This window comes from Hypoxylon trugodes (genome assembly GCF_022578975.1).
Source record: "Hypoxylon trugodes strain CBS 135444 unplaced genomic scaffold F4822scaffold_1, whole genome shotgun sequence".
Classification (NCBI taxonomy): domain Eukaryota; kingdom Fungi; phylum Ascomycota; class Sordariomycetes; order Xylariales; family Hypoxylaceae; genus Hypoxylon; species Hypoxylon trugodes.
The window spans coordinates 2,435,588-2,456,410 of record NW_026250016.1 but is presented as its reverse complement, the minus strand read 5'-3'; the positions used below and the strand labels follow the sequence as shown (position 1 = coordinate 2,456,410).

The 20,823-nt window shown below is 47.0% G+C and overlaps 5 protein-coding genes across 5 annotated transcripts; 3 read left to right on the top strand and 2 right to left on the bottom strand.

Annotated features, from left to right (window-relative positions):
• Positions 1 to 2,742: 2,742 nt before the first annotated feature.
• F4822DRAFT_424265 (uncharacterized protein) lies at positions 2,743 to 4,775 on the top strand (the record flags this gene model as incomplete). Its single annotated transcript, XM_051460121.1, has 6 exons — positions 2,743 to 2,864; positions 3,155 to 3,375; positions 3,445 to 3,502; positions 3,583 to 3,802; positions 3,878 to 3,999; positions 4,052 to 4,775. 6 exons carry the CDS (start codon positions 2,743 to 2,745, stop codon positions 4,773 to 4,775), a joined length of 1,467 nt encoding a protein of 488 aa, XP_051319576.1.
• A 3,222-nt stretch (positions 4,776 to 7,997) lies between these two features.
• On the top strand, positions 7,998 to 10,638 carry F4822DRAFT_25864 (uncharacterized protein). The gene is made up of 5 exons (XM_051454538.1): positions 7,998 to 8,336; positions 8,403 to 9,259; positions 9,319 to 9,558; positions 9,609 to 10,249; positions 10,305 to 10,638. Exons 2-4 carry the CDS (start codon positions 8,541 to 8,543, stop codon positions 10,234 to 10,236), a joined length of 1,587 nt encoding a protein of 528 aa, XP_051319575.1. The 5' UTR covers positions 7,998 to 8,336; positions 8,403 to 8,540; the 3' UTR covers positions 10,237 to 10,249; positions 10,305 to 10,638.
• A 1,862-nt stretch (positions 10,639 to 12,500) lies between these two features.
• On the bottom strand, positions 12,501 to 14,320 carry F4822DRAFT_25823 (uncharacterized protein). The gene is made up of 5 exons (XM_051454531.1): positions 13,950 to 14,320; positions 13,782 to 13,894; positions 13,550 to 13,732; positions 13,178 to 13,496; positions 12,501 to 13,116 (listed from the first exon to the last, which is right to left on the bottom strand). Exons 1-5 carry the CDS (start codon positions 14,148 to 14,150, stop codon positions 12,634 to 12,636), a joined length of 1,299 nt encoding a protein of 432 aa, XP_051319574.1. The 5' UTR covers positions 14,151 to 14,320; the 3' UTR covers positions 12,501 to 12,633.
• A 1,847-nt stretch (positions 14,321 to 16,167) lies between these two features.
• F4822DRAFT_385963 (ribosomal protein L1p/L10e family protein) lies at positions 16,168 to 17,490 on the top strand. The gene is made up of 4 exons (XM_051456662.1): positions 16,168 to 16,542; positions 16,616 to 16,793; positions 16,858 to 17,051; positions 17,108 to 17,490. The coding sequence occupies exons 1-4, from the start codon at positions 16,524 to 16,526 to the stop codon at positions 17,368 to 17,370; spliced, it is 654 nt and encodes a 217-aa protein (XP_051319573.1). The 5' UTR covers positions 16,168 to 16,523; the 3' UTR covers positions 17,371 to 17,490.
• Positions 17,491 to 18,541: 1,051 nt separating this feature from the next.
• On the bottom strand, positions 18,542 to 20,689 carry F4822DRAFT_25775 (NUDIX hydrolase domain-like protein). Its single transcript, XM_051454525.1, has 3 exons — positions 20,393 to 20,689; positions 19,403 to 20,290; positions 18,542 to 19,347 (listed from the first exon to the last, which is right to left on the bottom strand). Exons 2-3 carry the CDS (start codon positions 19,968 to 19,970, stop codon positions 18,650 to 18,652), a joined length of 1,266 nt encoding a protein of 421 aa, XP_051319572.1. The 5' UTR covers positions 19,971 to 20,290; positions 20,393 to 20,689; the 3' UTR covers positions 18,542 to 18,649.
• Positions 20,690 to 20,823: the final 134 nt, after the last annotated feature.

Below are 20,823 nucleotides of genomic sequence, written 5' to 3'. Positions count from 1 at the left end.
GAGCGCGAAAGGGAAATGGGGAAAAAATAGCACCAGGCGGAAAAAGCAAGCCCGTTGTCAACAGGTAAGTTGTTTTGTGTTTTGACATGTGCGAGAACGAGCTCATGGTTAGTATTCGACTATTCATTCACCACGTATTCGGATTCCACGCTTGGATGCCATCATTGTATTATTAGGCGTCCTTCTGATCGTGCCTTAGTGGAGCGAATGTTAGATCCTACGATCGATCCCCCCAGATTTGTGTAAGTTTGTTGTTGAAATGTGACGGGATTAATTAATCTTGAATTCAAGGTTAAAAAAGTAGAGATGAAGAAAAAAAAGAGATTTAGGCTAGGTATAGATTCCCGACGCTTTGGCCACTGCTATGCCGCTATGCCCTTGAAAGCCGTTGTAGGTGCTACCTACCTGGAAACGGTACCTACCTTCTCCCTGGGCATTGAGTTTGTCAGGACAGGACACTAGAGGCCGCTAAGTTAGAAGGGGGTTAGGTATATGATCAGTTGTAAAGAGCTACCGAAACCGCTACCGCCGCTAGTTGCCGACACTACTAACGGCGCTCAGTATACCTTCTTAGGCCGACCTTCTCCGCACAACATCATTACTACTATTATTTCCAATATTGTGACTTACATTCCTCCTTTCTGCAATGTCACCGTCATCAGTGTGGAAAAACATGGAAACGACTTGTGGAGGGGGTCAAAGCTGACCACAACTCCCACATACATAGGTAATGTGATATTTCCAGAGCCAATACTTCTGTCTACACGTGAGCTTCATCTTATGCCATATCGGTAGAAACCCGTGCCTGAGTATGGGGTGGTAGGAAAGTGTCCATCGGCGGGTCAACGATACATATGCCCCCCATGAACATATGAACATGGTGATATGGTACGCTGTTAATTATCCAGATCCCTCGTGGATACCACCCACAGAATGGAAAGTCGGGGAGTGTGGGATTGCAAGGTGTGATGAGCATGCTTATTATGCTGGTGCCAATGAAATCCTCCATGTCCACACAAGAAGTCAGGGCTGCACCAACTCTACTAGAAACATAGAAGAACTACTTACGTAGTTACTCATTGAGAGGGCGATAGGTGCCGCCTATCAAGAATGGTTAAACCCGTCTTTTCTCTTTGCTTTTTCCTGTGGAGGGTAGTCTCATCTAAAAAGGACACCAGCCCCCTATTATATGCATGGGCCATATATCAACTCTCCTCACATTCTTTTTCTTATGTCATGCTATTCCAAACCGACTTAGAAATCGTCTAGTAAAATCAAGTTTTTACTGGCTTGTTAGTAAGGTGTGGTTTACTTTTCTAAATTATAGGTGGAAATGTAGTAGCATTGGTCGATGTTAAAAGAAAAGGGGCGTGAGCACGCAATGATGACGAGCAGAAAGTAGGTGAAATGTTTGGCCCGGCATTTTCCCAGAGGAAATGCCTGTTCGCACGTGGAATTATTTCAGCTGGGACGAATAACATATTGAGGCTTCCAAAGTCATGGATTGGGTGATATTATTTTCGGCCGAAAGGTGGTCTGAGTGTTTTGTGATGACCATAAATCAAGCCCTGGTAAATACCCCTGGTGGTGCCCTTGTCAGCACCCATAATCATAATAATAGAAGGTTCTGAGACAGCCTGTAGGATGCTATCGGCCGTAACCCGCAGTTTGATTTATTGGGCGGCAAATTCTGGAGTAAATGGTGTGATCTATTCTTGGGTTTACTTGAAGTGTTCTGATAATGGTAGAAATTCAAAATCCCCAGCTCCTCCAGTTGAATAGACGTTGCACCAAGGCGTGTAATCGCTAGGATGGGAAAGGAATAGGGTACGCACGAAAGAATAAATTGAAGAGTAGATGTCGCCTTAAAATACTTTCACGCCGTAAATCTCCCGGCACTTATTGTATCTTTAGAGTCACACAAAACGACTATCAAAACGGCAACGGCGTATAAGATTAACCTCATTCAGGAAAGTCAACCTAATATCAATTACCAAATTGAGATGTTTAGGACTTATTCTGGTTCTGTATTCTGGAAAAACGGCTGCCTGCTGCATCTTCCCCACGGGCCCGAGTCAAGATATCTTTAGCCCTGCGATCTAAAGTTTCTATTAATAAATAGAGGCAGATTCGTCGTGAGATGAATTTTGGATTTGTCAACATCGATATTGTAGTTACGGAGAGATTGAATTCACGAGAAATTGGTGTATGCTTTGAATTACCTACTCTCAGCCATGCATGTAGTCATGCCGAGTTTTGCAATTATACCTTGTAGTTATGTAACCTGTAAGCTGATTCTTCTCATACAATCATACGCTGTTTGATCAGTGTAAGGATCTGGGCTGAGAACCCACCAACGGGATCTAGAGATGCTAGCCCCAATGAAGCCTCGATTTGTGCCAAGCTCCTTTTGACCCTGGTCGAGTCGGCTCATTTTAGTCGACGACAGACGATGGGAGTGGGTCCTTCTGGAATACAATGCTACGGAAGGGTAGGATTCAAAATCAAGAATGGTTTAATGGAATCACCGATTCTCAGCCCAGGGGCTTCGTTTACACTTGGGGTGATGGAATTTGTCTGCCTGACGAGTTTCAGAATCATATAATGAGATATGAAAAGATTAGAGAGACAATTTGATGAATCGTATAGTCCTTTTTCCTCGTCACACGGCTTAAATTTTTTGAAATGAAATATAGTATTGCAGACAAAATCCGCATGAAAACACCCTACTGTGTGAGGATAATGGCCGAGACGTCTCCGATTACCCAGCGCCAACGACAGCGAAAGTTCCACCGCAGGTCGAGAAACGGTTGTTCCACATGCAAGGCCAAGCATATCCGATGCGACGAGAGAAAACCACTTTGGTAAGTTGCCGAAATGCGACTCCGTTGACCGGCGTGGGTTTGCGCCTTACTACCTACCTAGGTATGTAAGCGTATCGTATACGAACTACGCCGCGCAGAGCGAACAGTACAGGTTATTGGCGCCCGATACCAGCCAAATTGCTTGCAATCACCTCCTTTCCGCCCCCTTACTCCTAGTTGCCTCATATTCGCTTAATGAATCCGCCCTGTCGCCTCGTCATTAATCGCCTGACTTCGTCGTCGCGAATCCATATTGGGAGAATTCTAAGTGAGGCTGACTGATATTATAGTACATACTGTCTTCGACATGGTGGAGAATGTGGCTATCCAGATGGGGATACTGGATCCAATGCTACCGAGCCCGGGCGCGGATCCGTATCTCGAGATGGATCTAGAGAGCCTCGTGAATCTACCGAACCTTGTCTACACTTAACGGACGCTACCCCGTCGGACCCGTTCTTGGGCACGTCGTACGACATGCCCCACAGATCGCGATCATTATTCCAACTTTGTATGTGATGCCGGTCGTGTTGGGTAGCGAGATGACAGTAGGCGATGCTAATTAGTCGCCGATATACAGTCACGAATACTAAGGTATTATACACAACGCGCGTCGAAAGAAATGCCAATTCATTCATGTGAGTAGTGGATCATGATCGTGGTTGCGGGGCGGATCTTGATCCTCGAAGAAGCCTGAGCCTAACTTGCATGTCCTTAGCGTACACAAGGCCTTGTCGCATCCCGGATTCCTCCATGCGGCGTTGCTAATGACAGCCCTGCACTGGGCGTGGTCCACCGGCGATGTTGAACATTTTCGAGTCCCTTACCTTTACCATAAACTTCAAGCGATACGATTTGTCACAGATCAGCTGAGGAATCCAGACGCAGCCGTCCATGATGGGACAATTGCAGCCGTCTCGAGCCTCGCTCTGGTCGAGGTACGTCTCCCCCCGAGGAGAAAGGCCCACCCGCCTGCCTGTTTGCCTCCCTGGATACTGACAACCAATTGCTAGAACGCCTTGGAGTCCGTCGATGCTGTATCATCACATTTACGCGGCCTCGCGAAAATTAAAGAGTTACAACACGAGGATAGATGCCTCACCAAGATTGGTTTACTTCAACGAATGATCCTAATGTGCGTCCATCCCTGTTAGAGTGTCTGAGCGAGGCTAACGCTCCCTTCATAGGGCAGCAAAGAGCGTTTCTAGTCGCCCTGTCTGGGACATCCTTGACATATGTCGAACAGACCTCGTACATCAATCTGTGATAATATCGCTGCTTCGGGTTGCACTTCGACCAATTTATAATCTGAACATATTAGGCAGCTGGCGTGATTCGGATGAGCCACTCTCCGAAATGCTGGGGAGAAAAGCACCAGCGCCCCATTCTCGGACAAGCGACGGCAATGTCCTACCGCCTCTCAAATCAGTAGATTCCAGCCGGTCAGGATTTATAGCGTGTTACTTTTACATCTACGTGATAATGCGTGAAGGCGTGGTCGACTCCTTCATGTTAAATTGGTTTGTTGAGCAATTGCTCGCGGATGTCTGTCGTACTGAAGAACCTATGCAAAAGGGAGAATATAGCTCGTCGCTCTGGTTTTGGTCCGTCATGTTCGGAGCTTGCGCCACAATGGCTGCCAAGACTAGTGATGAGCTTGAAAGGAGTCAGATGAAAGTGGCTCGGGACGTCTACTTAGATAAAATCAACCTAGCAAGCCAAGTGCTCAAGATAAGAAATTGGGAATCCGCCAAGTCGACGCTGAGGTCATTCGCTTGGGAAGATGACTTTGATGGGGAGATGGAACTGAAGGCTGTCTGGGAAGAAGCGGTCTGGAAAGGCGATGGAAGGCGATCCAAATCGTGCAGTGCAGAGATAGTCGATGATCATAATGCCGAACATTGCTGGTAGGAAGCAATGGGGTTGAACGGCTGGCTTGTAACCTGTAACTTGTACAAAATGTGGATATACTGGAATGCCAATCCAGTACTGTATATAGCACCATGCTTAGATCGCGATCGAATACATGCTGATACCCGTCGCAAACCGTAGATTAAAGACGTCGTTGCGCAGGTGAAATTATACCAAGGCAGTATTGAGGTCATCACGGTTGCGGTGGCCGCAAAAAGAGCCGCCTAGTCAACCTAGTTGGCCGGGCGAGATGATGTGTCTCCATACTAGATCCTACACGACCAAAGGACCCTTTTCGCTTTTCCCCTGAGCCGCTGGAAGCCATCGTCAACAGCAATGATCAATGCAGGCAGGACGATGATTCCAGTAGTCCTGCATATTACATGGTGAGTAAGGAGGTGGTAGAAAGAAACATCACCTCGTTCTTCGGGCGAGATAGACGCGCCATTTGTCAGCTCAAACCAAACTAAAGTAGGACCAGCGAAGCAGACTGCAAATTAATTATTGAGGCATTGGCTCAGAAGGCCGTAAATTCGTCACACATGACAAGTCGAGACCAACAATTGGCGCCAATTATTGCGGCGCTTCGACATGAATATGATATGTATTTCGTACTTTCGTCCAAGTACCTTAGCGTAATGTGGATGTGGGTAGGCAATGTAGGCAAAACGCAATTAATCGTATTCAATCGTATTTTTTTCTTTCTTTCTTTTCGATAGATATTCCCATCACACATATTCTTGACACTCATTCTTGCTCACCGACTATTCAGTATCAACGGGTTTAGTCCGAAAAGGGGCAATCACACCGACAATCAAGGTCTGCCGCTATAGTAGAGGGTAATTTGGTGCTATGCTGCTAATATGTTCGCCGAAGATTCCGAGCGAAGGCCAGCTGAGCTGATGGATGCATGCTTTGGATGCTAGCATGTATGTGCTGGTCGTGCCGGGCTGGCATGAGGGTTTAAAAGACAGGAAGAATATTGCACGATTTCCCGCGGCTCCCGCACATGTTGTATGCGGCCAAAAGTACAAGGCCGATGTAGAGAGGGGTGAGAGATTATGTGGAAGTGCGCGAAAAATTGTGAGAAGTGATGAGTTGGCCGGTACAGCGGCCGACCCTGCCCTCATCAAGAGTCGTCACGCTGCATGAGGCAGGTTCAATAGGCCGTCGACAACTCTCAGGGTCCCCACATGATTACGGTCCGAGCCCTGTGAGCCTATAGCAGGTGCAGCAGGGGATGGGCCAGCACATTTTTCAGTGGATACAGAAGCAGAACGGAGGAAGGATGGAAGGGATGAAAGGGAGGGGAAAGCGCGCAGAAGTCTGGTTAGGGGGGTGAGGGGGGTGAGGGGGGGTTAATTATTAGTCGAGCGGTTGCAGCGGTGGTTTGCCAGCAACTGGCCAGTAGCCGGGAAGTAGCTAGCCAATAACCAAGAAATGAATCCACGTCGAGCCAATAAAATGTTAGTCAGTGGACCCTAGTTGGAGAGCGGGGTCGTCGACTACCTGCACATCCTGCAATTTTGTGCCAATTTCTGCGATTTTCTGCAACTTTTCCTACGCCTTTCCCTGCTTTTCGCTTCTTGCTAACCCGGCACCAATTCCCACCTAGCCAGGACATAACAGCCAACCGCGTCGATGAAGCACAACACCCTGGCATCGTGTCATCCTTCGTCGACGTGTGTGCTGGCCAACCCCGTCCGTTATTATTGCCTATGGCACACAATAAAACCCGATGGTCCCCTCTCTCTGCCCAACATCCATTCTTCACTCCTATTTTCCAGCCCAAAGACCACACCGTTTCTGCCCAACCGAGACCCGTTATCACCACTCTCAACCGTCCAGCGGCTTATTTTTCGTTGCTATACCCAAGACAATCTTCCCATACACACACTTCCAACCCCCACAAGAGGATTCTCATCAGTACCCCATCAGGCCGTATTTGATCTTGCCCGGTTGTTTTATCATCCCAGGGATCGCCTTTCTTGTACAACGCCTTCTAAGTCGACAACAGATTTACAGACTGTATAACATACAGCCCACAGTCCAGTCCAGTTGAGAAACCAGTCTCACTGCTGTTACTGCTCCGCAAGGAATCTTCGCCTATCCCAGTGTTTGCCACAGGAATTCAAGGGATCATCCGGAGAGCCTGCTACTCGTTACCATCCCACAAAGGATTCAATGACAGCCATGGTTGCTTCCCGCCAGGACAGCATGTCTGGCTTCAACTCATCTCTAGATATGGATGATGTGCACACTCCTGCGAGGTATATTGCATTGTTTTTTTCTTAGTTTTCTTTTTTCTTATTGCCGGAGTCAAAAAGGGGTCTGCTTTTAGTGGCGTCCTAAATCATGTTGCTCGGAAATCATGTATGCATTGTGTTCGTCTTCATCGCAAGTGCTTTGCTTTGTGCTCCACCAGGAACTTTTTTTACTCGAGGATTTTTCTTCACCCAGGACAGGATACAGGACAGGACAAAGCCGGACCAAGGAAAATGGACTCTTCAAGGAAATGGACCGAGAGGACACTACAGGATAATCTTCCAAGGACTTATTACCAGGATTCTTCTGGGACTCGCCTTCGTTCATTTGAAGCGAGCAATCAGTTTCTACTGGTTGGACCAACACCACGTCTCTCAGATGCCCGCGGAGGGCAATCAGAAATTATCAGACATCAGTCTCTTTTGACAAACGGTGAGTATCGCCCACGCAGAATAAGTGACAACAGCAACCCAGGATAGAATCACTACAGGATACCAATGAACGTATTACATTGTGCCAAACTAGGGAGAGCCAGCCTTTTTGCACGGACCGGATGTGAATTGATCTCTTATACGCGAGTTTTACTACGGATTTTGCCCTGGATGGTCATTTCGAAGGATCCATGGATTTTCTTGTCATCTGCTTCGCTTCTGGATTCCAGCGTCATTCTCCCGGACCGCAAATGGTGCTTCCCTCGTTTCTGCTGTGTTGCCTCGCATATTCAGTAGGTCTTGTGGGACGACACTTAGACTCGTTACACCTATAGGGGCCAGACTTGATTTCATGCAACCGCACAGGATACACGACAAATACAATTCGACTGTGAACATCAGCAAGGACCTATGAACTTCCCCCTTCCCTGGAACCCTTTCCCATGGAGCAGTATAGTTACCGTGCCATTTTTGCCTGGACCCTGAGGTACCCTTAGTCACAACTCCCCATGGAACTGTTATGTCAACACCTGGTTCGCTCATCTCACCGCGTCCTCGACAGCAGTACGTATGCCATGTGTACCGACTTCATCGGCTCCATACCTGATTGACCGCGTGTTTTGTCGACTAACATATCAAATCTTCGTGCTTTGATAGGCTTATCCTACCCTGAAATTCCCTGGTTTTTCTTTCGCCGGATTTTCCTTGCGTATCTTTTTGCTATTTCTTTTCTATCTTCGCATTGCGCGCCCGTGCGTCGCTATCCGGATCATCCAATCTTATGGGATTATGTGTGCTCAATCGTCACTATCTGGTCCTACTCCCTTGGATAGTCAATTTATATAGGACACTTACAGCTTGGTTTGTACATAAGGCCCCAACCCCCATTTGTCAAAAGTCGTGCCCAGAACTAACCAATTTTGCGAAACAGGAACAAAGTTGTGCCATGCTGAAGCCATTTCATTTGTACTTGATTTCAGGCGCATCTTCGTGATTTTCTCCGCCGGCTAGTGGAATACAGAACACTAACCTCAACTTCAGTGACTACAGCTCTTATTCCCAAGGAAACATGCTTGCCAATTCCAACGGATCTTTTCTTTACTCTCAGACGGGACATACAGACCTCCATAGTTCAGTATGGGATACAACAGCAGAAGGAACACAGAACTTCAATGGAGAGGATGATTTCCATTTTTCATATGGCCAAATTACTCCCAGAGGACAGGACCAGAATGAAGCCGTGGATGACATGACCAACAAGTGGATTGCTACGGGGCAAGCCCAAGCTCCCGCCGCAGAGCCCATGCGACGGATCAGCTCGCGAGGCTCCTCCGGAAGCCACAAGAACAGAACTATCAAAGCTCCCGCACACAAGAGTCGGCCGAGGCTGCTCTCTACCGTGTCGCACATGTCCAATTTTGACATGACAGGTAATCCACAGATGGACGCGTATCTCTTCCAGGATTCGGATGCCCATTCGGTATCCTCTCAGATGTTCTACCCAACATTGCCCATGAGCGTAGGCTTGTCCTCGGATGGACTCCCATACTCTCCCGCCGTGCTCACGCCGGGAATGACACAGCAGCACATCGACCCTACCCAGATGCAATTGAACTTCGAGTCTAACCTAACGGGCAATTCGCCCGCTGCTACTACCTGGAGCTCACTGAGCCCTGTTGAATCTCGGATTTCTACCCCTGGTCTCCCTGAAGATTGGTCTGTTCCCATGGATGCGTCTCCCGCGCGAACCAACGATTCTTCGCCAGTCATGGACGGCACTTCGCCTAGGTATGTTGAACTGAATGCTAAAATATTCGGAAACACTCTGACGTAGAGAACGTCATCAGCCTCGATCGCCAGATGGGCTTGATGACCACAGAGGATTCCAATGGAGTTGCTCTAGGCGACGACATGTTTGCCCTGCCTCCTTCTTTCTCCCGCCGCTCCAGCGGTGATGGTGAGTCTTCTGCCCGGGACCACCCGCTATACAAGTCAGCCTGCCCTAAGGCCGATGGACTTTTCCACTGTCCATGGGAGGGCCAGACTAGTTGCAACCACAAGCCCGAGAAGCTCAAGTGCAACTACGAGTAAGTCTTTCAACAATTCATGTATACTCACAGATCTAACCAGAGCATAGCAAATTTGTTGATTCTCACCTCAAACCTTACCGATGCAAGATTGAGTCATGTGAGAATGCCCGGTTTTCCTCGACCGCCTGCCTTCTTAGGCACGAGCGGGAGGCTCACGCTATGCATGGTCACGGCGACAAGCCCTACCTCTGCACATATGAAGGATGTGATCGCGCTGTCCACGGAAATGGCTTTCCACGCCAGTGGAACTTAAAGGACCACATGAGACGTGTCCACAATGACAATGGAAACTCCCTCAACCAAATTAGCGGATCTCCTCCGTCCGGACATGGATCTTCCGCACATTCGGCCAAGGGCCGGAAGCGAAAGAACAAGGACTCTGTAGACAGCACCAGCAGCCGCAAGCATGCCTCCAGACATTTTCAGGCACAAGAGGCTGCCATGAAGGCCGCTGAACAGCCCATGGTAGATGAGTGGCATCAGCACCACAAGGCTCTGCAAACCTACCTACAGGACTACAACGACCCGAGTGCCTTTGACTACTTGCAGCACATCACCGAGGCTCGGGACCACTTGCAAGCCATGGGGAGAATTTCCAACAAGTTGCTTCAATCCAACAAGGGTTCCAGCAACCAGGACTCCTACAGACGATCGCACGGACACCACTCTCGCTAAATGAATAAAAAATGTGCGTTAACAAGATACAATCCTTTTTGAAGCATAGCTAACTTTATTTATTACAGGAAAGAAAGTGAAACTTGCGGTTCATAGAGGATTCAGCAAGCCAAGGAATTTGCAAGTGCATACTCCGTACTTTTTTACTTCTACTCCCACCGGTCAGGACACCGCGACGGAAGCTTTTGCTGGCCAGCAGGCTCCGTGAGGATTATGTGGAAAACCACCACCGAGCCGAGCCCGGCATTGGACCTAAGGATATAGGTACCGGCGCTACGTCTCATTGATTGTAGAGTTTTCCGGATAGAAACCTGAACAGACCGAAGACATGCCAAGGGCGTGGGGAGAGTTGATCCAGGATATTTTAACCTGAGAGGACGGAGACAGATGCCACAGGAGAGGGCATGTCAGCTATTATAGTTGTCTGCGGTGGATGTTACGAAACGCCATTGCCCAGGTGGTCAATGGTTGATGACTCTTGATTACAAGATAGATAGATATAGACATTTATTGTTACAGGTGGCCTGATTGTATGGCACCCGCCATTGCACTGGTTATTGAATATTGGACCTAGCTTAGCATGGCTCTGTTTAGAATTCTGATAATTTAGGATATTAGGACCGGCATGGAAAGTTACATTTGGTGTATTTTCGATAGCCTTGACTGACCGTCTTTTTTCCTTTGTAGATAGATAAAGTAGCTAAGTAGTCAAAATGACTCTGGTTTGGATTGGAATTTTGTCTATGTATTAATCGTGTGTCGTTATCTTAACCAATGTGGCATCCGGAAGTTTCGTATGAAATGAACGCGGCCTGAGGACAGAGGTGGCAGAATGAGATGCTCGATAGGAAATTAGTGGACGGAAGAAACGGAAGGGAACATAAACACGGATACGTGATCGCACAGTACGTTTCATGGGACTCTAGATCATCATCATTGTGAATTCCAATAAGCTGCTTCATGATCCTGGGTTTCATTCTACCACCATCTCTCAACCACCTGCACTAAGAGAAGTTACAGTAAAAGCCACTACACGATAAGGACCTTACATATATAACATATCTGCTTATTAAGAAATCACTCATCGCATATTTACGCCCACTGCACAATATCAAAGACGCCACGGCACCGAAACCGAGAAACGCGACAGCCACTATCGGCTGACGATTATAGCATGTTTAAGGAACGCCAATATTCTCTTGGGCCCCGGTATTTCGGGACCGAACGGTAAGGTAATGTTGAAAAAGTAAGTCACGCATGAATATAGAAGTCTGTGATCGCGGCGCCTCGCTAGCCTTGGATCGAATGATGGCTTAACGATGACTATCTGCACACAAATTGGTGTAACCTTAGATCTTGAGACTCGGGCCGTGAACACAGAAACCAGCGCCGAGGAGAAGCACCAATCGGTCAGAACTTGAGACTAGATCACTTTAATCTGTAGATAGGGAAATAAGACAAACTATCGTCGGCGCCGCCACTAGCACGAGGTAGTATTCAAATGTAAAGCAAATAAGCAGTCGTATTGCTTTTTGGCTGTCATGAAAATGCGGTTATGGGAGGCTCGGCAATCAAGGAGCTCTCCCCACCAGTTCGGATCCTGTTTCAAACATTGAATCCTAAACTACAACCCCATACACACATTTCGATTCCCGATTACTACGCTGATCGGTGGAACATTCCTATTTATAGCTTGTTTGATTGGCGCACACATGAGGTATTCTTCTATTTGATGTCTGTGGTGTCTTTGGAGTCGCACATCGTAGATCTTATGTAGAGGGGTCGATCAAGGTTCTTTTGTGTTCAATATTCCCCTAAATGTTTCTCTGCAATGTGACGTCTCTTGTCTGTTTTGGCGCGTTGTAGTAGAAATCTATACCCCTATTCCTTAACTGCCTAGATGAAAATAATGACGAAGTATGGAATATGAATGACTGATGTACGCTTGGATGTAAATGATCGGTATTTTCCTGGTTCCGCCCCTTCATCCACCCGAAACCCCGAGGTGAAGACGAGACCGTAAATAAGAAGAGAAAAAGAGAAAGGAGGAAAAAAATAAAATAAGCCGGGTTAACCAAAAATCCTCTAGGCCTCCGTGAACGAAAGTGGGTACCTTCATAGTAATTATCCATCTAAGCTGTACATCTATGACAAAATAATTGAGTCGCGTTGTTGCGAATCCGAATTAGATCTAGTCATTCCTGATGAGAATATTGTCCGAAGCCGCGAAGCGAGTGAATAAAAAATTACGGCCATAGTATTTCCTGAATAATACAGTTGATCTGCACGATATGCATCAATATTGTTAAAATGCCTCACTCCGTTGATCCCGCAGAGTGTAGGTGGGCTTCGTAGATGACGGCGCGAGCCTGTCGACTGGGTGTATCCCCCCTGGACTCAATTTGTCGAAGCACGAATTGGCAACTGCCGTATAGGCCCCTGGTCTGAGTCCCCTCGGTACATGATCAAGATTGTGGCTCGATCTAATGCCTGCAAGTTACTTTGAGCCGGAAGCCCATGGTTATCACTAAATCTCACACCTTCGCGCCGCCATAGGGGGCTCCCCGTTAAGCTAGAGTGAAATCTAGGCTCTGCGTAGCGTTCTGGTTGCTTTTCAAGGCCGGTATGTTGGTCGTATAGAATAGGAGGTAGCGGTTTGTTGAGATCACTGCCTCGGTGATGGGTATGAAGTGGTGTAGGCTGTCGCGGTAGGAAGGTTGATGATGATGACTGATCGATAAAAGTCGTGAAAGATTGCGAATGTGTCAACGGCTTTCTTTCCCAATCTATAGTCCAGCTACGTGCCCTGATTGTGGTTTCGAATAAATTTGGGAGGTAATTAGCAAAGAACGGTTTCGTGGCAGGAATTGACGCGCATATCTTCATACCATGTTAGCGGAAATTTGTCCATAGACAGATAAATGGATATATATACACCTACTATACCAAGGTTGAGCTCGATAGCACTGCAGAACCACGTCAACCAATAGATCCAGGCGCTATCGTAATTAACAGTCAACATCCATGAGAAATAGGTTCTTGCGATCCCCGCGGAGCTCGCAAGTATACCAACACCAAAGAGGACGATGATAATACTGAGTTGCTTGGTAGGTAGGCTCAAATTAAGCACGGCTCCAATTGGGAGAATCACTACAACCCAGTCCGTGACGGTATTGATAATATTAGTAGCTATCAGATGCGCGTTTTGGTTGATACAATTCTGGGGCCCGGGCGAGAGCTCCCAAAATGTTGATAAAGGCCTTAATGCTTGTCAGATTACTCCTTTTTATTTTTCATATTTTGATATACGTACGTGCATTGAAGTATGCTGACCATAATGAAGGCGAAAAAGTCGAGACTAATGATTGCCATCAACACCAGCACAGCAATAGTCATCTTCCGGGCACTTGTGGCAGCCATAAGCCGATAAAGCTGTGTGAGTATCGATAATTTTAGTAAATTTGTTGCTAGGTCGAATAGCATTTCGTTGGCAAGACTGAGAATCATTAGCCTATACATCAGTTATTATAGTAGGTACACCCTACGTTAGTTGTAAACCTGGGACGATGAACCTCTTTTCAACATCCCAACTATGTCTGTTCCACTGGAGGCTTTCTTCCGCAACAACGCCGATTATCGTAAATGCCGTGGTAGGAAACTATCGAGTGTCACTAAGTATATCTAGGTATAGCGAGAATAATCATTAGACCTACATATGCCAACAATATGAAGATATCATCGAGCGCGAAGCCTCGTGTTAGCCACTTTCGAGCGTATAATCGAATCGCTAGAGTAATCGTAACAAGCCCAGAAAGTAAGAGGCCAACTACCATTCCTAGATGACCTCTCGTTTCCGGGTTGACATAATTGGGCGTTGGCCAGCTGGCAATAACCGAAGGAGGAGGCAGTTGCATTTTGATATTCAACGATATGAATATTTTCAGGCCGTAAGGCGTCTTGGGGTCTAATTATCGAAGAACCTCGCATCGATGTACGGCCATTTAGTAGGGGGCCAGGCGTCTTACAGCCGATCAGGGCTTTGATCGCCTTGGAGTCGACCAACATCGACGGGAAAAAGGAGTTACTTATGGGATTGAGGGAGAATATGTCATAATACGTGAAAAATTAAGGTCTGCTTGACGCTCAAAATAACGAAGTCAGTATAGCGTACAGACACTCCGACCATGTCTAGTGTACCATTAAAACTCAAGAAAAAGATACCGGATTCAACTCAGTGAGGGTAGACATGGGGCTATGACCGTCCATTTGAGGTTGACTACATACTTGCGTATGAGGTCTTCGAGCACAGTTCTCGGGGCCATCGGGGATCGCCCAGACAGATTCCTCTGCTTAGAAACGGCCCGGGACAGTCATGAGTGCTACTGTGTTTCTTGTACTGGGAGCCCTACAACCCCTGCCCCCACCACACGGGGACCGAAAGGTAACATCTGGGGAAAGGGGGGGCGGATCACTCGCTCACATATAGATGAGCGGAGATGCTGCAAGTTACATATGGCTTGCATGGGAGTATCCATGTCAACCTAGGGGTGCCTATCTAGCACCCGGTCTCATCAAAAAGGCAACGATATTTTAGATAGTCCCCAGCTTGGACGGAATCACATTCCGTACCTAGGTAGATATTGTATCTATATGACGGCGTTGAGGTTAGTATGTATACCTGGAATTCGATGTGTTGAAGCGATTGTATGACAGGTTAAATCATACGGCAAGAAATAGCGAGATCCTTTAGCTGGAATGCAGTCGATCCTTAAGCCAGAACCCCAACTCCGATTACGATACTCACATCACACCTTGATTTACATAATCAAGGGTTGTTCCGTGATGTTACATTAAACGGTCGCAGAGTACAGGTAAGTGGCGTTTCGCAAGGCATTCAGGATTTGAAAATCACCATCTCAACTACCCCCAGAATTATCGAAGGCGAACTAAAACTTGCTGATGGATCGTTGGTCGCACTGCAGGAGGAAGCGCGACAGAACGCTTCATGTTAACGTTATCTGCTTCCTCCTGATTGATAAGAGCTAGTCCGCACTCACGATTTTGGCGGTAGGTACATAAAACCGAGTCTCTACTGGCTTATTATCCAATGCGAAGATGTCCTTAGACGTTGATGCCTTGGGTGACACGAAAACGATGTAGGTCCAAGGGATAGAACTGCATTGGCATTGCTAGGCGTTTTTGCGAAATTGCGCCATTCTAGGAGTTGAGGTTGGTAGATTGTATCAATCCTCGCCCGACAATTGGATTAGCCTCGAGGAATGAGGGTTGTATCACAATAGCTTTTCGCCCAAGTTGAAAACCCTCATCTAATGGTAACCATAATCTAGGAGGTGCGCTCAATGGGGGGGAATGGATGTGATAGAACAAGTCCGAGCCGGGTATCTATCTGAGAAACGTAGATTGAAACGTCATCGGGTGAGTGTTGTACCAACAATGGACCGAACCCGCGGCAGCTAGCCACTGACGAAGTTGGCGCTCCATCGTGTTTCATGGGAGGTAGCAATGAGAAACCCCAAATGCGCTTCTAGACATATCGCTATCGCCTTTGTCCCTCAAGATCCAGACAGCCAGAATCAGAGAGGCACAGGGATTCTAATCCCCGACTGACCTTTCAAAGGATGTCTCGCGGCTGCAGGATCCGAGAGTAGGTGTCAAGTACCTACATATGTAGGTAGGTAATCGATGACATGGCTCCTTATTTTGGCGTTCTGTGGCTTAATATTACTACTGAATAGGAATACCGAAAGAAGGAAGAATACGTGAAGTTCACAAGTGTCCAAAGGTGGCAGGATAAGTGATAAGTCCGAAGTTCCGACCTCACTAATCATGCGTACAGGTGCAGCGCGTGGCTGAAAAATCGGTACATGTACCTTCCTATGCACAATATTGGGTATCCTCAATTCATCTGAGGGCAAGAACTGCCAATGCGTCGTTTTGATTTTGGCCATTGCGAACTTATTTTATAAGGTTTTCAACAGATACCCAGGTAATACCTGCTGCTTGAGTCACACCGAGTATTGAGAAATCCTAAGGTTCGGCGATAACTGTACATATGTGGCTAAGATTACGCTAGTGGTCCACTAAAATTTAGGTCGACAGCCCACAAAGCCCCCAAAAGTTAAGTGCGTAGTGCAAAATTCACAAAATCATTTAAAATCTTTCCTCTCCATCAACCAAAGTCGCAATCGACATCACTTTCCCCAATTCACTAACCACGAACGCAATAATCCTCACCATTAGAGAATCTCTATTGGAAGACTGTCATCATGTCTAAAATCACAGTCGGTATGTTTTATACCACATACTAAAATAAAAGCGCCCGTGATGAACCTATACTGACATTTCTACCCCGCTACAGCCGGAGTGCGTTCCAACGTCAGCGAACTGCTCGACTACTCCCTCAACACCAAGAAGCGTAACTTCCTCGAGACCGTCGAGCTCCAGATCGGCCTCAAGAACTACGACCCCCAGCGTGACAAGCGTTTCTCGGGTACCATCAAGCTACCCGCCATCCCCCGCCCCAACCTGAGCATCTGGTATGGCATCCAATCCGAATAAACAATTGCAAACGACAGCGACTAATTGAATTATGTGATACAGCATCTTGGGTGACCAGCACGATCTTGACCGTGCCAAGCATGGCGGTGTTGATGCTATGTCTGCCGACGACTTGAAGAAGCTTAACAAGAACAAGAAGCTCATCAAGAAGCTTGCTCGCAAGTACGATGCTTTCGTCGCTTCTGAGGCTCTGATCAAGCAGATCCCTCGTCTCTTGGGTCCCGGTCTTTCCAAGGGTAAGCGCGAATCCATTGATACATGTCATAATTACATACTGATTATCGAACTATAGCTGGTAAATTCCCTACCCCCGTCTCGCACTCCGACGATCTTACCGGTAAGATCAACGAGGTCAAGTCTACGATCAAGTTCCAGTTGAAGAAGGTTCTCTGCATGGGTGTTGCCGTCGGAAACGTTGGCATGACCCAGGATGAGCTCGTCGGCAACATCATGTTGGCTATCAACTACCTTGTTTCGTTGTTGAAGAAGGGCTGGCAGAACGTTGGTAGTTTAACCATCAAGGCTACCATGTCTCCTCCTAAGCGCCTCTACTAGACGCGACACCACACAAAATATTGGAGTATGGGAGGATGTAGTCCTCGTAGTGCTAGCATTCAGATTCTAGTCATGGCATTGGCACTCAGATAGTAAATTATACCGAACCTCCCAGTCTAATTTTTCCTTTCTTTTTTCAATGCTTGTGATTCGTAAATTTGCGCAAAATGGCATTACCAATTAACATCAAGGTAAGTTAAAGCGTTACGAATCGGCTAAATCCATGATCTATGACATAAGTAGCGACCAATTACGAATTGCTCAAATTACGAAGGCCATCGTCAGTGGCTATAGCAATTCGCGCGCACACTTTACGATAATTCTAAATGAGACCAGGACTCCTGCCTTTGCTCCAATTGCCCATTACAACACACAATGCATAAAATGTCTAACTGTCTACAAAACGAGAAACTCGAAATATGGATGTAGGAAACACCCCACAGTCGCGAACCAGGAGGAGCTGGCGTCGGCGGCTGATTGGGAAGGGCGCTTTCAAGTCGATAAAGGAGGCCGGGAACGGAAGGAAACCCATGGAGAATGGTGATGATAACCCTCAGCAAGCCACCGTAGTGGAGCCTCCATTTAGAATTAAATAAACATTTGACGATGTAGATTTAACCCATACTGATGATGAAGAAAGAAAAGAAGAAGAAAAGTTCTAAAGTCTGAAGCGCGCAGAGATTTATTTAAAGGCCCATTGGAAGTGGGGCATTCCTGGAAAGTGCACGTGCCACGGTGTAATTTGGATCTGTACCTCCGTACCTCCTTCCTTTTTTTTTTCTCTCAATTTTTTTCCTGCCACTGGCTCCACCATTCGCCTAGCACCGTCCGCTCATATAACAAACGTACGGAAGAACTACCAAGAAAATGAAAAAAAGCTCTTCATAAGCCTAGGAGGTTTGCTTGCTACGGACGGAAAACAACACAGTTCCAGCCGAGACGCTTGCTACCTACGTGTAGTAGCGGTGCATTCGATTGACGATTCCAAGATAGGTACGGAGCAGGTATCAAGTACACTAAGGAAGCCATCATCTTTCCTGATATTCAAGCTCTATACATTTTAGACTACAGATCTGCCAAAGCTCATTGATGTCTATAGTTGGTCAATTTAGCCGCCTGTTTAAATATTCTATGCTCTTTACCATAGTTCTTCCCCTTTATATGCATCGATGTATATCATATCTTCACTCCCCGATCTAAACTTCATCACCAACCACCGGACTCCTCGCTCGTGAACAACATGCAACCTTCATCATCATAACATATCATTCCTGAAGGCTTAGATCTTCGGCACCACATCCAAATAACCCTTAAGGACAGCTTGTATCAGCTGGTTAGCAATGGCCGTTTGTGGTGGCAATCTTAAACCACCCTCTTTATAGCCTTCCGGGGCGGGTTCTCCAAGACCACTAACTCCTTTCGCTATACCCTCTGTCACTTCGTCTAACGTATACCATTTAGCATCAGTGAGCTCCTCGTCGTGACCAAGATGTATCGTCTCGCCGCCAGGAGCCGCCTGACCTATGGCGCCGATCATCAAATTTGCAGGGTAGGGCCACGGTTGTGAGCTATGGATCACGACGCGGCCTACCGTCACACCACTTTCTTCCCATGTTTCACGACGGACGGCTTCTTCGATAGACTCGCCGGGTTCGAGGAATCCGGCAAGCGTACTGTACCAGTTAGGAGGGAACCGCTTGTTTCGACCAAGCAGAAGTTTGTTGCCATCGGCTGAAACTATCGCCATGATGACGGTCGGGTCTGTACGCGGGAAGCACAGATTGCTAATACCGTGCCGTGTAGGACAGTCCGCCCGTTCTTTCGGTTCGCCACCCTCGGGTACACCCGCTAAATCTCTTGGCGGACAAACTCGTTTCCATCCGGCATTGATAGACGTAGTTGGCTGACCACAGCCACCACAGAAGGGATTTCTGCTGTTCCAATCTAGCAACGCACGAGCTTCCGCATATATCGCCGCTGTTTTACCAGTAAGTTTGAGATATCGCCGTGAATTAAATCGAATAGTGCATACCTTCGGGGGCATTTAGAGACATAAGCCTCCTCCCATCAAGAAATGAGACGCCACTCGCTTTCACAATATCCACGATGCTAGTAGCTTTCTCCGCAATAGTGCCTTTCGGAGTAATATCAACTGCGAAATATGGTTTGCCGTTGTAATCACGGTACTGTAACCCGGTCTTCTTTTCATCAATGCCGAGGAACAAGACAATAGGCTGCGTAATAGCCGAATTGAAATCCTTAAGTTGCTCCTCTTCCGAATTTTTGAATGGTTCTTCTCCTGTCAGCGGTACCACAACATCTCTACTGACATACGCCAAATTCGCCGCATCCTTAGTAAGAGGGGACAGGTTGTTCAGTAGCAAGAACGAAGCGTCGTGGTGAGCGAATGCGGCGCGCAGGAAACCATAATCCGTCCTTAGGAATGAAACCCGATTTAACGGGCTACCGCTGAAATAGTTAGCGACCTCGCGGCCGAATTTCCTCGACAGCATCGAGTCGTCTTCAACGAGGACTGGGAGGTCTGGAATCGCCGATCCCATTACGTCTTGGGGTTTCTTTTCGGGTTGCGAGTTTGACATGATAATACCCGCCTTGTTGCAGCTCACACAGCCGATGATATAAAGAAACTTGACCTTATAGAAATAGTAACCACAGAAGCAGCGGAATTAATTTAGGCCATGAATATTGTAAAGATTGTGAGACGGTGAGTTCAATAACGAGTAAGCCGACGGCGCTTAGCTATTACATATCGGTCTTTAGGCATTCGCTGATTAATCTAGGACGTATTTCTACATTACCAATGCTAAAAGACTCAGTGTCTAAGACGGTGGATTGGGTTGGATTAGTGGGGTTCATTGTGATCGCGATATGGTGATGAGTAATTAGCAATACATTTTACCTAGGTTAGGTAGTTGGTTAGTAGGTACATAACTGCGATTAGCCATTTTAGAAGCCAAATGACCGAAGCCGACGGACGGTGTTTGCGGACTCAAGGTATTACCTTTTTAGCTTAGGTACATTACCCCTTAAGTGCCTGCAGGAACTGGTCGTGTTTTATATAGAATGATCTGAATCCTCGAGCAAACCTTGAAATACGATAAGTTCAGTATCCAAGTTGAGTTGAGTATCAAGCAACGCGCTGATTTATATCTGAAGCATTTTCAAGTCTGCCTAAATGTTTCAAGACGAGGATCGAATGAAATAAAATTTAGGTGTGTAGCCACAGCCCTACTCAGCACTGTATTCAAACTATAAAGAGTTCTCTCCCCCCGCAGAACGCATGAATGTGGAGCGACATTCAGCGTCATCGGGGGTACCAGCATTGATGAATCCAGGGCGTTTAGTGGATAAAGTTTAATGTTCCGAGGGCACTGGCGCGATCTTCCAGCCCCATCATCTCATGAAAAATTGCTCTCGCAAAACATCTTGTTT